General features: G+C 41.1%; 1 protein-coding gene across 2 annotated transcripts in view; it reads left to right on the top strand.

The window, feature by feature from the left end:
- fam135b (family with sequence similarity 135 member B) overlaps positions 1-10,089 on the top strand; it is a 350,061-nt gene extending 339,972 nt beyond the window's left edge. For both annotated transcript variants that reach the window (XM_048596063.1, XM_048596062.1), the window contains 2 exons: positions 1,836-1,949; positions 2,324-10,089. In XM_048596063.1, coding sequence (XP_048452020.1) covers positions 1,836-1,949; positions 2,324-2,529 — 320 coding nt within the window. In that variant the 3' untranslated portion in view covers positions 2,530-10,089. The remainder of the gene's footprint in view (positions 1-1,835; positions 1,950-2,323) is intronic.
- Positions 10,090-18,168: the final 8,079 nt, after the last annotated feature.

Here is an 18,168-nt window from a genome sequence, read left to right as displayed (position 1 = left end):
AGAAATAGAGACTATGACTCAGTCAGCTATGTACTGACACAAATGCAAAGTTACACAAATGGAGACAACTATCGTTACAGATGTCGTGACATGCATTCTGTTTGCAATGCTTGCATTCATTTCGTTTTTTTTCGAAGAAATATTTTACAGTTCATGAACCAGTCAAAGCATTCATTCATTCCAGTGGATACATAAATTATTTTTTATATCTTTATTCCTAGTTTGCTTCAGTCCTTTTCTGAAAGCTCTGTCATGATTGGAACAGCCCCCGAGGCAGCAGCCAACCATAAATACCTCACTCCAGTCAACTTCTTTTTATGTGTGAGCAATGATTGTGTCTATCTAAGGAGGGTATTTTTCTCCCCCTGCCATTCTTTCATGGATTTTGGGCGTCACTACCAAAGCCAACATTTGTTACCATCCCCAATTCCCCTTGAACTGAGTGGCTTGCTGGGCCATTTCAATGTGCAGTTAAGAGTCAGCCACATTGCTGTGGGTCTGGAGTCACATGATGGCCAGACCAGATAAGGATGGCAGTTTCGTCCCATTGAAGTACATTAGTGAAACAACAATTGGTGATAGCCTCAGTGCTGGTGACCATGAAACTAGCTTTCAATTCCATTTTCATTGATTGAATTTAAATGCTACCATGGAGGGAAGGGGCTTATACTTCTGATCCCAGAGTATTAGCTCTGGTTTACCAGTCCAGCAACATGGCCATCATGCCACTGTCTCCCCTAGATATAGGGGATACCCAACTGATTCTCCTCATATAACATCCAGTATATTTGCTGTCCAAGCAGATCCATTGGATGGTGATCAGGTCAAGGACACCAAACTAATCATTACGCTTGACCCCATTAAAGCCCGCTAAAGTTTTCTTATTCTTTCATGGGATATGAGTGTCACTGACAAGGTCGGCATTTGTGGCTCATCCCTCGTTGCCCTTGAGAAGTTGGAAATGAGCTGGCTTCCTGAATCACTACAGTGAACCTACATTGTTGTTTGAAGAGAATTCCAGTATTTTGAGCTAGCAACAGAGAGGGAATGGTGATGCAGTCTCAACTCAGGACAATGTGTGGCTCACATGAAATCTTGAAATTGGTGGTGTTTCTATGTGCCTGTTTTCATTACCCTTCAAGATGATAGAGGTTGTAAGCTTGAAAGATGTGGCTAAAGGAATCTTGGTGGGTCACTTCAGTGCATATTATATATTCCTCTATGCATCAGTGGTGTAGGGGGTGGTCACGTATGTTGCTTCATTCTTGCATATGTTGAGTTTCTTAGATGTTGATCAAGCCCTATCTGGGCAGCTCAGTGCATTGTAATGATTAAACTGCAAACACTCCTGGTCTGTATGGTTCAATACCGAGTGAGAATTTCGGGCATTGCAAGTATCTGTTGGAATAACCAGGAGACATTTTATCCATCAATTGTAATGGATCAGATGGGATGTAGCACATTGTGATTGACGGCCAGCAAAATGAACTAAGCTTCTTTATCCCGATAATTTGTGTTACCTACAAGTCAACTAAGTGGATGAAAACACCCAGCTTTCAATTTGCATTCTGCTAAGTTCACAGATCCTGCTGACTCACTCAGAATCCAGAACTCTGTTGCTCCTCTCACAATCTGGGTTTCATTAGACTTTTGTTACTCAGCTCATTGTAGCTTTAGACATAGATATGGGAGTTAGTCATCGTCATCCTTCTCAGCACCAGGACACCCAGCAAGACTGACAAAGAAACGAGCGAAATAAAAACTTCTAGTAATCGGAAAACGAAACACTTTATTTGGGTCAAATTTTCTAATTGTAACCTGTTATTTTGATGTAGGTCTGCAGTACTTCAAGAATGTCATGCTGGTGGCATCAACACAGGATCGATATGTTCCTTTTCATTCTGCCCGGATTGAAATGTGTAAGACAGCACTAAAAGATAGACAGACTGGTAAATATCATCTTTATGATTTGTTTTGTTACTTCCTTTCTTTAAGCACCTTTAAGCTGAAAATATATCACCTCGACAAAAATATATACCTCACTGTTTTTGCCATGGCAATGGCTGAACCATTCAGCATCAACTTGCCAGCCAATCAGCACCCTTTTCTCCTGTATTATTAATTGGGAAAGGCATTTGAAATTTGGCATTTTTGCATGTGTCTTGATGAGTGCAGGTTGAAAACCTTCAGCGACATGTCACAATTTTCAGCAATATTCGAGTTCTGTACTCACAGGTAAACATATGTCTTTGAAATATCCATTTCCCTTGTGAATATCACAAATTTCTTTTTCTTCTAATGTTTCCTTTTCCTGCTGGAACAGGTTCTGTCTACACTGAAATGATCAACAACCTCCTTCGGCCAGTGACAGAGACTGAGGACTGCACTTTGATACGCTATGATATTTTCCACGCACTGCCAAACACCGCCAACGCACTAATTGGACGAGCTGCTCACATTGCCGTCCTTGACTCTGAACTGTTCCTGGAAAAGTTTTTGCTGGTGGCAGGTTTAAACTACTTCAAGTAGCACCCCAAGTTTCTCCTCCTCACTCGCAGCACTCTAAAATGTTCCAGCATTTCCTGGTGCTTTCTTGTAGGAAAGCACTAACTGAGTTGGTATTGATTCTTGATTACAAATGTCCGTATATTAACCATGTGAAAAACATGATTGTATTGTAAATAGTACTAAAAATAATTTACATTTCAGATTAAATCTATCTAAAAAATACTTTCCTGCCTTAAAATACACACAGAAATTCAGCAAAGGCTTTCTATGAGAAGCAACTTGAGTAGGAGATTCTGATTTATCTTTTATTTATTGTTTAGCTGTTATGTGTCAATCTGCACGTGATAAAAGATGGATGTTGGTTGCTTCCTCTGGAACAAACATGGCACTGCATTGGCTTCTCAGACAAAACTCATAACTTTGAGTAAAACCAAAATGCAATGAATGTCACCAGATAACTTGCATGCCTGCACCTGTGCCAGTTTAATCCCAGGTGCCCCCTACAGCAGCCCATTTTCCTTTTATGAGAACTATTCCATGCAATGATGAGGGACCTGTATAACAATGAGTGAAGAAGAATAATCATACATGGGCGGTGTTATTGTAGGTTTAGGTGATATTAATTAGTGAGCAAATGGTTCCTGACGCCCAACAATGAGTTTGGAAAATTAATCACTCCCTTGTGCCTGCTGTTTCTTCTATTAGTTAGTGTGAAGGGCACCCCAGGACTTTTCATTAATTTTTCATTAACGTGTGGATTAATTTTATTCATAGCTCAGCAAATACAGAGGCTAATGACTTTGTGAGTCTACCTTGGCCCTGTCGAGTGATTCATGATTAAAGTAAAACCAAATTATTTATGTGTTGATCATTCTGAGGAACACCAATACTGGGGAATGGAATATTATTTTACTATGTTCACTAGGGCGAAGCGCTCACAGAAAAGGTGTAGCATGGTTCAAGTTCATCATAAACTCAAAGCCTTAGTTTTGTGGAAGGTAAGGAAAGGAAGTTGATTTGGGTATAGAGGCGGTCCACACTTTATGAACATCTGATCTACAAAAATGCTCAAAAATGCTTACGAACAAGATCCCATATTAATATTAATTTTAAGGATCTGACATGCAAACATTACACTTATGAACGGCTGTTTTACTTTGTGGTGTGTTGTGTTCCAGTTTGCGTACGAATCAACTTAAGAATGAACTCAAGAATGGAATGTTTGTACATTTGAAAGAGGAAAATTGTTGAACTGCAAAGATAGACGAGGAGATAGTGGCACAGTGATCATGTCACTGGACTAGTAATCCAATAGTCCAGTCTGGGGCACAGGTTCAAATCCGAGTGTAACTTCTGCTGGAATTTAAATCCAAATATTCAGTCTGGAGGAAAAAGCTGGTCTCAGTCATGGTGGCCATGACACTTGTTATCACGTGTTGTTAAAAACTGATCTGGTTCACAAATGTTCTTCAACGAAGGAAATCAGTCATCCTTGCCTGTCCTGGCTGACTTATGGCAATGCGCTTGACACTTAACTTCGCTCTGATAAGGCCTAACAAGCCACTCTGTTCAATGAAACTTAGCACTGGAGAACATATCCAACGGAAGAATAGGGAAAACAAAGAGAGAGCGGATCAAATAGTCATTCAGAGAGCCTGCACAGACAGACTCAGGTAGGCACCAGTCTGTGTCAGTTCACAATTTGTTAAAGAGTCAGATCACCAAAATGCTATGGCTTGAGGGAGAAAGCAAGTACATGATGGAATAAACATAAACGGTTTGTGTGTGATTTGGTTTCTTTGGCAGAGGGGAATGTTTTGATCTTTAAACTTTAATTTTTTACTATGGCTCATGCTGTAGCTGTATTGAGAGTAGCTAGATGAAGGTTGTGACTTTGTATAAAAGCTTCAATAAGGGGATTTCATAGTTAATGTATGCTGACTTCCATGGAATTAAAATTGGGATAGGATATGAAATGGGCTGATGACTCATTATCATACATTTTATACTGTCAGATATAGTCAAGATCGACCCACTTGACTCTGAGATTGTTGGTAGTAATTCCATTCCCAAAGCATTGATATGAAAAAAATAATTTCTACCAAACAACAATTTAATTTAAAATCATTAAATCCAATCCGACAACTTTAAGGGAGAGAAAACAATCATAACCACATTTGGTTAACTCTTCGTTGACACCCCTATTTAAATCAGGCCCCACAAACACGCACTGCCTGCCTCTTTCTGTCACACTCTGTCCTTGAAATTTACAAGTGGAAGGACGCAGTGTTAAGGTCAGGAAATTCAGAACAAAAGTTCTCTCTCGGGTTGACAGGACCAGATTAATATTTTACCAATCAGTTTGCCAGCAATAGCCAGTCAGATTGGGAGGACAGGCAGTGGGCAGAGTAGGGGAGACAACTGCTGAAGACCGGGGTTATCAGGAGATACGGTAATAAAATTGTGAAAGGAGTCAGAGAAGTTGAGGGAGGAAGAAGGAAATCTGTGGAGGGGCAGAGATATCATGGAGGGAGCTGACAAGACTGCAGAGTTTTTGGACAATTTGAGACTGCATGCGAGGAGATTATAGCCCACAGCGGGTACCAAGAGGATATAAGATCTTACTGATGCGTGATCTGAGTCTCGGAGACATTAACTGGTTTGGTTTGAGGGAGGTGATTGGCAGTGGGGCTGGGGTAGCTCTCCTAGCCCAGAAGCTGAGCTCTATAGCCACATACCTGTTCCATCCAGCCGTCCTCACTGCCCTTTAACTGCTGGGCTTCTACAGCCATGAAAACCCAATCAGCCAGCATTAAAGCTGGACCAAGGGAATTTATCTCATGAGAGAGATTTGATCACCAGTACCCTGCACGCCCTCATCCGGCCTCCAGTAAAATCACGAATAAATTGATCAGGTTAGAGACTTGTTACATTTTTACTTCTCACCTGATCCAAAAGCACCCACTTTGGAGGGGTTATGATTCACCATTCTCTCCCTCACACAGAGATCATGGTGAAGTGATATTCCTTTTGAAAAAAGACCTGTTATTGTTGGAACTTGTTGACTGATAGGATTTATTTACCGACAGACTATCAGTTGTCCCAGGATGTTATGACCATCATGAAATTATGATGTCATTCAGATGCAATAGATTGGTTCAGTTTTTTTTAAGGCACTCAGGCTTCTGGACTGAACTTTCCGATGAATGCTGGGAACTGGATTTTGGGACCATTTGTGCATCCCAGGCCTATGCATCTCAGCAGGACGCCCAACGGCACAACTTTGCCTGAGGCAGCCTTCCTTATCAGGTCAGCTGAAGATGCTGGATGGAACAGGATCGCAGGAGGCCCAGAAGAGGACCAGCAGCCCCACTGGGAGAGGGTCATGGCAAAATGGAGTTGCACTCAAAAAACTGCAGAAGTTTCCATAACAAAGAAAGAGCTGTTAGACCCACCAGTGTGGGGCGGACACCCTGTGCAACACTAGAAGAGTTCATTGATGTTGGAAAATAGCCATTGTGTGGAGTCATTGTTGCTCACGTGGAGTGTGTTCCCATGGCGATCTACCCCTGCAGCTCTTAGCCATAAGGGGAACAGCGTCAGTGAGCCATTCTAACAAGGTCTTTTGCTATTTTCCTTGCCCCACTGCCCTCCCCCACAAACCAGCATCCAAGGTTACCCAGGAATATGTTTTAGTCTCTGTCTATATGTGAATGACACCAGGGAACAAGAATGTGACTGAAATTGCAGCTTTGGTGGGGAATTAACCTTAATGTTAGGATTGGGTTTGACTTTATTGTGTTTTGGATCTCCTTCCATTAACTGTATAAGTGCCAGATCCTACAATGGTGTGTTATTGCATTAGTAAATATTCCCATATCATGACAGTATAATGTAAGGGCCTATGTGCACTGTTTATCTTCCATAATTGCTAATATTTACATACTGTGGTAACATAATTCTGACAGTATTTGAGATTATACATGTAAGAATATAAAATCCAGTTTATAAATCACACTTTTAAATGTGCTTTTCATTGAAATAACAGGGTAAAAGTAAAATAAGGAAATGATTTATACACTGGTGCAATCTGTTACCTAGATGTTAGTTACTATTAATGTAGGCCCCATCATATTTGTGCAATAGAAGTCCATGGTTAGCTAATGCTTGCAACTGACATTTCAAAGTGGCATCCATCTCTGGATTAATCAAAATATGTAAAGATTTTGCAACATTATTTTCAAGCTGGCGTTCTGAAATAAAGCAGAAACTGTGGATGATAATACAATGGATTGAACAGTATCTGAAGAAGAAGGTATAGTGGGCTAGATTTTATCCTCATGCAAATGCGATAATGTGGCAGATTGAATTAATTGTCCTTTATAAATCCCAAAAAGGATGGGATGAAAATTATAAAGATTCTACACTGAATGAACAATTCATTCTGTCAGTGTGCTCTCCATTGTGTGTAGAGAAAGGTTAACACCAATATATTTGATACAAAACTGCTTTGGATTTTTTTTTATTTCCTTTCTAATCAATCTGCAGTTAGGAACTAACAATTTGTTAGTCCCTGGTCTTTTCTGCGCAAAATTTGCTTTAACCATAATTCTGTTTTGTATTTTCTGTCTTTCCACACATTTTAGTCACCAAGTCTTATCAATATTCCTCCAAGGGGAAAAAAGACCTTACCTTTTCTTTATATTTTCTAAATATTGCCTATTTTTCTTTTGTTCTATTGCATAATCTTCATGTGATGTTCTGTCACAATATTGTTTAGACAAGTGCCAGTCACACCCAAGGATCCTAAATGTAAAAATCTAGTCCCCTTTTCATTAAAACTCTTAACTGGACAAGATGTAGGCAATCTGCATGTCTCCTGCAGTATGCAAGTACATTCTGTGGTACCTAGGATCACTGAGAATTAGACATATAACTAACGTGACTGAAAGCTTCAGAATCAATCGCATACAACACAGAGTTGTGTCAAACAACTATTCTTTAAAAAACAATTAAGCCATTGTGGAATTTCAATGGAATTTAATTTCTTTTCCTATCCTTCAATTTCTCCATTAAGTTGTGTGTAGACAACAATCACAAATGCCAATAACATGATCAGGCAGAACTATGCGCAACTGTGTGAGGAAGCTCAATTACTTGAAGTCCATTTGACATGACAAGGTCATTGAAATGTTGTTGGGTAATGGACTGTATTTGTTGTCACCTGCAATCAGGGCTTGGAACAATTGTGTTCAATAATAGCTCTGCTTCAGCATCATCCCCTCTATAAAGTCTCAAAAAATGTCTGATTTCCCATATGGCCAGAACACTCTGCTCTTGCCACATCTCTACACCAGGGCCAGTGTTATGAGGTACAAGTTTCCGAGGAACTGAGAAAAATAGAAGATCTGGGCAACTACTGTCTATCCTGTTTTATTTCGGATAATTCACGATCACCAAAATCTATTAATTTATGTGTTGGACTAACATTTCAAGATGGCTGCTCAGGGTACATATGCACATTACACCCTTGCTTTTATTACTATAATGGACATAATGAGCAGCCTTAATGCACTCTTATTTAATGGTTCGAACAGTTAACATTAGCATTAAATGCTTTAATATCATGACCTTTTTCACAGTTCGTTTCATTAAGTAGTTACAGATTGATTCTTCTCTTTTGTGAGTCTGTGTCACACACTGACATTTTGCTATAGGTCCATTTACATCCTGAATTTCCGTCAGTCTTGTCAGTTTAACAAGGAAATCCAAAACCAACTTGCCCTAGGTTCAGCTGCTGAATTTGAGTAAATCATGTAATAAATGTGCTTCCCTGAACCAGTTCCAAATCGGCTGCCAGATAAGTGAGCTTTACAGATAAAATAAAAAGTTCTGCATTAAACTAAGTAGACTGTTTTAGGTCACAGTTGAATCTGTGATCAAATTATCACTAGATTCATCAAGTAGAAAAGAGCATTCCATTTTAACCTTGCTAATTACGAGTCTCACATTATATGGATGAATGAGCTTGTTTTGTTATTCTAGTCATTTGCCTCTTTTTTTCCCCCCTCCACAGGTTATACAATGTAGTCAATGACAAATATAATTTCCAATGTCTCTCTCTCAGGCCTTTTGACTTTTACATTTTATTAAATGCACACTCAATGCTTTTCCAAATGTTCTTTTTCAGTCAGTACCAATCCCACAATTCATTATTTCAGATAATGTGCACCTAGCTACTGTTCAAATCATTATTTAAGCCTTAGTATATAAAAAAAAATAATTTCCAGCACCTTAAAACCGAATACCTTGTTTTGTTCAGATGTCCTCTTCACTCATAATATTCAGGCTTCTACAAAGAAAAGCTTGATGTTAGCTGATTATTTTGCCTACTCTCTTCAATCTTGGTAGCATTTACTCCTGTAGATCTTGATCTATCACCTAAATGCATTCATAAGACTAGTTGGTGTTCTTGTGGTACAGTGGTCATGTCCCTACCTTTGGGCTAAAAGACCCAGATTCAAACCCCATGTATTCAGGAGGTATATTAGACTGTGTTTGAACAGGTTGGCTAAAAATAGTTTGTTTCAAATTGTTCCCAAGTAAGGCAGCCAAACACCAAATCAAGTTTTGTATAAGTGGCTGATTAACAAAAATTGAGAAAAAGAAAATCTGTTTAATCATGCAAGGGACAGCCCATTCTGCCAGTGCTGGCTGTTTGAAAAGACTATCCAATAAACTCCACTCCATTGCTCTTTTACCATAGCAGCAGAGTTCAAATAACAAATTCCTTGAATGCACTCTTGGTAAGGCAACATTTGAAAGATTGCAACATTTTGAGTTGGTAACTACAAAGGGACAAATGAAGAATTAAAACTTTTTAATTCTGTTTCAAGTGCCAGTCAACTCTTGTGCCGGTTTCTGTTTTTATTTCAGATCTCCAATAGTCACAGTCCAGGGTTTATGGATGTTCCTTGGTGCTCTAGCAAATTTAAAGTGCTATCACAACTGGACCCATATTCCCCCTCTCACTTATAGTATTACAGCTGCAGATGGAATAAACAATGTCACCAATCCATTAGCAACTTGGAGCATTTTGACATATTAGCAGTCGACCCACTTTAAACCAAACATCAATCTATCCTGGTTCCAGACCCAGTACTGAAAGGATTAACTTTGGGACAAGCATACAAACATACATGGACAATTTAATAGATATCAGATACATGCGGAGTGGGATGCCTTCAGACTTTGGCTGGGAGGTTCCTCAGAGCTGCTGCCATTCTATATAGACAGGAATTTTGCTACACTTAAGGCAAAATAACCTTTGAAGAGCATAAGCGGCACCCAGGAATTTACCATCCTTTATAATTACTCATGTAAATTGAAAGCAGAAATTTATTGTACACATTGATGCCATTGCAAGATGGAAATCGTCTATTTATTTTGACTAAAACTGTGTACAGAACAGATAGTCGTCAGTGCCAATATGATTCTACTATTTTTCTACATTTGCTTTTGCATCATTCATGGTGGCTTGTGTTCTGTGTACAAACCAAATAAAGTTCTTGACTTCCTTTATGTGGAACTGATTAAGTCTTTTAATGTGGCAGCATCAGTCTAAACCTGGAGCTGAATCTTACTAGAAATTAGCTAAAAGTCATTTTTGGTTAGTTTCCTAGAAGGTTCACTCTTCTCAAGCCGTAAGGGTTTTATCACACTGTCCTCCCAAACTTTGCTGATTAATTATGTACCATTTTGTTATTCTACCATTTGTCATAGACAGAAGTATCCACTGATGCCAAGGCATCCTGGTAAGGCCCAACCATGCACCCAATCAAGCATTCGCAGTCCAGAGTTGTCCTTCACATCATTTTTTGAAATATTCATTCATAGACTATTAGGCCAGCATTTATTGCCCTTCTCTAATTATCCGGAGGGCAGTTAAGACTCGTCCACATTCCTGTGGGTCTGGAGTCACAGAAGGAGAACATATTTCCTTCCTTCAAGGACATTAGTGGACCAAACTTTTTTCTTGCCCCTCCCCAGCAATGGTTTCATGGTCATTATCAGAAACTTAATTCCAGATTTTTTTTACTATTGATTTCAAATTTCACCATCTGCCATGGCAGGATTCGAACCTAAAACGTTACCTGGCACTGTGTATTAATAGCCCAATGATAACACCACAAGGCCATCAGCATCTAGTGGGAGAGCTACCACAAACCGACACTTCCCAAGGCACATGGGTGACACAGCTCACATCTAATTGCTCATACATTCATACAGTTTCAAATTCTCGCATCTAACACTGCTTAGGATCCAAGCCACACAGCTTACCCATTCTATTTTGCAACCTGGTTGAAGTCTGTGCCACTCAATGTCTGTGTGCCACTCTCACAGCTCTTCAGCATCCATCACATCCCCACTTTGCCAGCTCCAACTGTTCAGAGCACGGCATGCTAGGATTATGCAACATACCCTACCTGGAATGAACTGCAAGGCAAACCTAGACCAATCCAGGCATCGGAACCTCATCTTCTGGAGGCCTGGCATCTGCTCTGGCATTGTCCTAGTTGAGGAATTAGCTGCATTGCATCCACACTCTACCTCAATCAGGACGGTCTGATTAATGGAGTCCTTAACCATGGTAACAGACCAACCAGTTGCCATCCTTGTAAGGTATCTGGCCCTTAAACTCTACCAGGAACATGAGCGTTCTCAAGGATGTGGGCATCCTGGCAGCTTCCAGGGTGCTTGGCACATACATCTAGTCTGTGGTATCGACAGTGCACTGGTGACAAGAACTGAAACCTTTTGCTGTTGATAAGGTTGTGTATTGTTATACTGTTCTCAATGCAATATGTGTACAATCTGTAGTGCTTTGCACCTGGGGAGGACAGCAATGTTGGCAAGGCCTACTACCAGGCTGCATCATGGGGTAAAAAGATCTGGCACAAATTGCATCAATACCAGCCTTCAGACTTCTGTGGGTTGATGATTGAGAGATCCCACACAGATTTCTCATGGCTTCTTGAAAGTAGCCAGTTGCATTAACACTTTAGCGCAGCTGCTGCCATGACAGACATTAGGAAAGAATGGGCACCAATCTCTTTTGCTCAGGGGTCCTGTTCCAGCCTAATTCTGTGAAAGTGTACCCGGACATCCTCAGTCTGTGGCAATACTGTACCTCACTGAACTGGAGGAAGTGATACTGAGGATGATAGCCTGTGGCCCTCTTCTACCTCTTGCACTTCCTGGGGTGTCCTTCAGCTGTGATCCCAGTAGCTGCTGAAGCTCTTGGCTGGTCCGAGGCTGGCTGAGGCATCTATCTCTCTTCCATTTCTCTGCGCCTTGTTTGCATCACAGCAACATCAGTGACTAAAACTCCTGCTGTGATCTATCAGTCACACTTGCAATGAACCTGTGTGGGGAACATGAGAAACACAAAAGTTCTTGAGTGATTTAAACAATCAGCACTTGTACCTCTCACCAATGACAGGTTAGCATAGTCCTCTATACAGTGGGACATGGAACACCCTACCACAGAACTTTACATTGGGTTGTATTCCTGTTCTCTCATGGTATCGAGACAGAAGGAAATTATAAGTTCTGTTTGAGCACTAAGAACTTGTCTTCACCTGGGTGAAGTATCATTGCATATTAAAAGGCATATACCTGCAGTTCAGGTTGATCGGGAATCTGAGCCCAACTGCAGCCTTTGAGATCCTGCAGCACCTTTTGTGTGTTGTTATCCACATGTGCCACTTGTGAAGGTTGTCTGTGATTAATTCTGCTTCACAGAGAGGACCGGCTTCAATCTACAAGGGCCATTACCAAGGCTAAGGTTGCCTGAGATAAGCATTTGCACCCAACACAATAATGCATGCATTTTGCGTCTACATTCCTGTGATTATGGATGGCTTCAACCTATGCAGTGAAAGTTCCTGATTAATGTGATTGCTCCTTGAAGGTCCTCATTTCTCACATGCTTAAGCAGATAAGAAACACTAACTGTGCTCAGAGATAACACAGTGTAGAGCTGGAGGAACACAGCAGGCCAGGCAGCATCAGAGGAGCAGAAAAGTTTGACATTTCAGGTTGGGACCCTGCTTCAGAAATGCTAAATGCCCATTTCTGAAGAAGGGTCCCGACCCGAAACATCAACTTTCCTGCTCCTCTGATGTTGACTGGCCTGCTGTGTTCCTCCAGCTCCACACTGTTATCTCTGACACCAGCATCAGCAGTTCTTACTATCTCTCACTAACTGTGCTCACTTTGGGTGTGGTCACAGACATTGTGAATATGGCAGGAAACACAGGTCATGCTTGGCACAGTCGGTCACAGGCTCAGCCTGGTAATCCAGCAGATTCCCCCTAAACCGCAATGACCATTTCTTCTTAGCACTCCCTGGATCAGTACTGATCCTCCACATGTTATCACATGCATCACATGGAACTACATCTGCAGCTCTCTTCATTACCTCTTACATGCCTGTGACCCCTGAGCCCCAGTCCTCCATTATCCCTGAGATATCTGTGTTCCCTGAGTCCCACTTCTCCACTACTTCTGAGATGTTTGTGACCTCTGGCCCCCACTCCTCCAATACACTGAGATGCCAGAAACCCCTGACCCCCCCCATTTATCCTATATTTATTCATCCCCACCATAAAGCTGCACAGATTTTCATTGAGGCCTTGTTAGGGTTGTTAGCAGTCATCAATCAAAGGGATTAGAGATGCTGCTGTGTGGCATTGTACTATGTCAGTCAGTCTTGAGGTGAACTCTGAAAAGCCCCCACTCCTCTAGTTTATGACCTCCCATACCCTACTGCCTTCCCTTCTTATGTGTTGAATCCATCCCCAATCACCATTCTTCTCACACACCCACCCCTCCCTGCTCCACCACCACCAATTTTTAAAACTTTATTCATAGGATATGGGCATCACTGGCTAGACCAGCATGTATTACCCATTCCTAATCATCCAAAGGGCAGTTAAGGGTCACCATCGGTGGGTCTAGAATCACAGAATTGGGAAGGACAGCAGTTTCTTTAAGGACATTAATGAACCAGATGGGTTTTTCTTGACAATCAACAAGGGTTTCATTGTCAGACTCTTAATTCCAGATTTGTATGGAATTTCAAATTCCACCATCTGCCAAGGCAGGATTCAAACCTCTGTCCCTAGAGCATCAGCTGAGTCTTCCCTCTGTATCCCAGGCTGCTGCCACCAATCCTCAGCATTGATGGCCCCAAATTCACTCACGCAACAGTATCGCCTGATAACCCCCCCCTTCCATTCGGAGACAACTCACAACTGACCATTCTCCAACTCACTAACTGACATGTACAGATAGCCCCTAATGATGGGTGATCTGACCCCTGAGTGATCAGTTTACACTCCCTGACTGACTGAACACTGCTTCTGTGACTGTTTGCAATGGAACTTCAGAACAGAAGTCAATCCCTGGACTACAGTGATGCAGATCTCCTGACCATGACCACCCCAAGCAATGAACTGTGTCCACGCTCCTGGACTAATACATGTGACTTACTGTTTTCATATCTCCTGATTGGCAGGAGCCTCGCCTTGACCTTACTGAGGGTTACTTCTCTCAGATTTTGAGCCATGGTCAATGTGTTGATGCAGTGTATTTGCCCGGTCAGAATGCTGATGCATGCTGTAGACGTGAGACCGATATAGTACAGTGCCACACAGCAGCATCGCTAATCCCTTTGATTGATGACTACTAACAATCCTGACAAGCTGCCTGGCTTTGTGTCTGGGCTAAATAGCAAGACATGATGGAAGCACTGTCAGCGTTTAAGCTCTGGCTAAGGGGGCAAATTGCCAAAAGGCAAAGGTAGGAAAGGATCTTCTGAGCACTAAAACAGGCTCTATGAGTGCATGGTAAAAGAGCAAATGAGTAGCTCTCAGAAGTACCCTGGTTGCCTATCCCTGGGTGTGGGGTCCTGACAGCAGCGTTCCAGTGAAGGGTACCAAATGCATTCCAATGTGCAGCACTGAACTGCAAAAACAAATTTTAATTAGATTGGATAAGTGCCATGATGATGATGCAGTGAGGCTGCTATATGTCTTTGGACATGGTGCACATGCTTACTGCCCATGGTGCATGCCCAAAGATGTTGATGCATGGTATCCAAGATAGGGGTCAAGAGGAGCAAACAGTCAGCTAGAGTCACCCTCTGCTTCTCATGTTGGGAATTATCAGCATCCAGTTTCTATTCAAAGATTGGAAGAATGGGAAACTGTATGTAAATGAGACGAGATTAACTAACAATGAGATGTTAATGCATAAAACCATAAGTTATAGGAGCAGAATTAGGTCATTCAGCCTATTGAGTCTGCTCCACCATTTGATCATGGTGTTTCTCATACCCATTCTCATGCTTTCTCCCCTTAACCCTTGATCCCCTTACTAATCAAGAACCTACTACCTCTATTGTAAAAACACCGTCAATGACTTGGTCTCCGCAGCCTTCTGTGAAATCAGTTCCACACATTCACCACCCTGTGGCTGAAGAAATTCCTCTTCATCTCAGTTCGGTTGAGAGGTGACCTTATAGAAGTTTATAAAACAATGTGGGGTATCTATAGAGTTAATGGTAGTTTTCTGTTGCCTATGATAGGAGATTTCAAGACTAGGGGACACATTTTTAGGGTGAGAGGAGTGAGGTTTAAAAATATTTTACACAGAGGGTGGTTTGCATGTGGAATGAAATTCCTGAGGAAGTGGTGGATGTGGGTACAATTGCGATGTTTAAAAGACATTTGGATAAGTACATGAATAGGAAAGGTTTGGAGGGATATAGGCTTGGTGCAGTCAGGTGGGATTAGTTTAGCTTGGGATAATGTTCACATGGACTGTTTCTGAGCTATATGACTCTATGACTGTGATTGTAAAGAGTCATCCCTTCATTCTAAGACTGTCCCTTGGGTCCTAGTCTCTCCTACTAGTGGAAATGTCTCTTCACGTCCACGCCGTTCAGGCCTCTCAGTATTCTGTAAGTTTCAATGAGATTCCCGTCTTCATCCTTCTAAACTCCATTGAGTACAGACCAGGGACCTCATATGATAAGGCCTTCATCCCCGTGATCATTCTTGTAAACCTACTCTTGACACCCACCAAAGTCAGCTGATCCATCCTTAGACATGGGCCCAAAAACTGCTTATAATATTCTAAAAATGTCTGATCGGAGCCTTATTCAGCATCAGCAGTACATATTTGCTCTTTCATTTTAACCCTCTTGAAATGAATGCTAACATTGCACTTCCCTTCCTTAACGGCCAACTGAACTAGCATGTTAACCTGAAGATAATCCTGAACTAGGACTCCCAATTCCCTATAAGCTTCAGGTTTCTGAAGTCTTTCTCCTTTAAAAGAAATAATAACTCCCTAATAAAGAAGAGATGCTGAAAAGGCTGGCAGTACTCCAGGTGGAGAAGTTGCCAGGTTCAGACAGGATGCATCCTAGGCTGCAGATAGAGGTAAGGGAGCAAATTCTCCAGCCATTGACAAAAATTGTCTAGGCCTCTCTGAATACAGGATTAGTCCTGGGGGACTGGAATATTGCAAAAGTGACAAGAAAGGGACAAAGGATAACCCAGGAAATACAGACCTGTCAGATTTATGTCAAAAGTGGGAAAACTAATACAGGCTAGAATATGTGGTAAATATAGAGAAAAACAAGGTAATACTTGACAGTAAACATGGCTTTGTCATATCAGACAAATTTGATTGAGTTCTTTGACGAGGTGACACAGGCAGTGGATGAAGGTGGTTCTGTGGATGTTGTATATTTGGACTTTCAGAAAGCATTAGATACAATGCCTCGTTGTGGGTTAGTTAGAAAATTAGAAATGTTTGGGGTTGATGGATCCTTGGCAGCATGGATTGGAAGTTGGTTAAAAGACAGGAAGCAGAGAGTAAGTACGGATGGGTACTTCTCAGTTTGGAGACGAGTTGAAAGTAGACTTCCCCAGGAATCAGTTTTAGGACCCTTGCTTTTTCTGGTTTATGCAAATAATTTGGAGATGAATGTTGAGGCCAGATCTCTAAATTTGCAGATGATATTAAGCCAGGAAGAATAATGAGTTTTGAGGATGATGCTGAGTGACTTTAGATAGACATTGACAAGTTGGCCAATGGGCAGACACCTGTCAGAAGAATACCAATACGGAGAAATGGAAGTAATGCATTTTGGTCGACGAAACATGGAGAGCCAGTACGGGTTCAATGGTACAACTTTGATGGGAGTACAGGAGCAGACGGACCTCAGGTTTCATGTGTAAAATTCTCTGAAGGCGGCCAGGAATGTTGAAACAGTTATTCAGAAGACTTACAAGGTTTATAAATAAGAGCATAGATTGTAAAAGCAAAGAAGGGATGCTACACTTCTACAAATCATTGGTCAGACCACATTTGGAGTATTGTGTTCAGTTCTGGGCATCTTATTTGAGGAAGGATTTCAAAACCCTGGCAAGAGCACAAACCAGATTTACTAGAATGATGTCAGACATGAGTGATTTTAGATACAAGGAAAGATTAGAGAAATTATGCTTATTCTCTTGGAGCAGTTAAGATTAAGAGATGACCTTACTGTTGTGTTCAAATTTAAAAACAATTTTGACAGGTAAAAGAAGGATATTTTGTTTCCACTCGTTGGTACGTCACTAACTAGGGATCATAATTTCAAGGTTGTCATTGAGAGAGCGGAAAGTGAGATGAGGAGAAACTTCTCTACTCAGACAGTCATTAGGATTTGGAATGTGCTGCCTGGGAGAGTGGTTGAGGTGGATCCCATAAGAGGTTTCAAAAGAGAGCTGAATATATATTTCCAAGTGATGAATTTAGAGGGCGATGGGATAGGGCTGGAGAATATGACTGGCCAGGTAGCCCTTTCGGGAGTCATTACAGACTCAATGGGTCAAGTGGCCTCCTTCTGTACTGTAAATTCTTTGATTCTATAGTAGTAAGTTCTGAAGGAGTGGTGCACAATTTGAGGTGATGTACACCAAGGTCAAGTATGTCTCCCAGGTGGTTATATAAGATATTTAGGAATCTGGAAGAAGAGAACAGATGTTTCTTCTGCAGTCATGGCTCATAACTATCCTTCAGTTCAAATCACTACAGGAGATTATTTGGCTCAAATCACACATTGTGGGATCTTGCTGTGTACAAATTGGCCGCTGTGTTTCCTACATAACAACTGTGTTTTAGAGCACTTTGAGATGTTCTGAGCTCATTTAAGTGCTATAGAATCATAAGTCTTTTAGTTGATAATCTACTCTACACGTGCTACTATTTATGTGAAACTGTAAATTAAAGAACTTTAACTGATTTGCTCGTTTCCATACTTCAAAATACATTAGAGTGTCAACACAATGAGCTGTTTGTCTCAATGTTCTTAATAGCCTGTTTCTGTATCTGTCATGAAACAAATAAGTCACATTGTGTTTGCTGGTAAACAGTTTGTGTAATTTTAATAAATTTGGTTGTCTGATGAAAATCATAAGCAAATGTAGAATACTGACTACAACAGTGAAAGTGACCATCAAACTGCTGTACGAAAAGCCAAAGTAGTTCACTGTTGTCCTTTAGCCAAGGAATACCATAAACTCTATAGGTTACTCTGGT

Source organism: Rhincodon typus, chromosome 4 (genome assembly GCF_021869965.1).
Source record: "Rhincodon typus isolate 14 chromosome 4, sRhiTyp1.1, whole genome shotgun sequence".
NCBI lineage: Eukaryota > Metazoa > Chordata > Chondrichthyes > Orectolobiformes > Rhincodontidae > Rhincodon > Rhincodon typus.
Note: the sequence above shows the minus strand (reverse complement) of the source record. Positions and strands in the feature narration are given on the sequence as shown.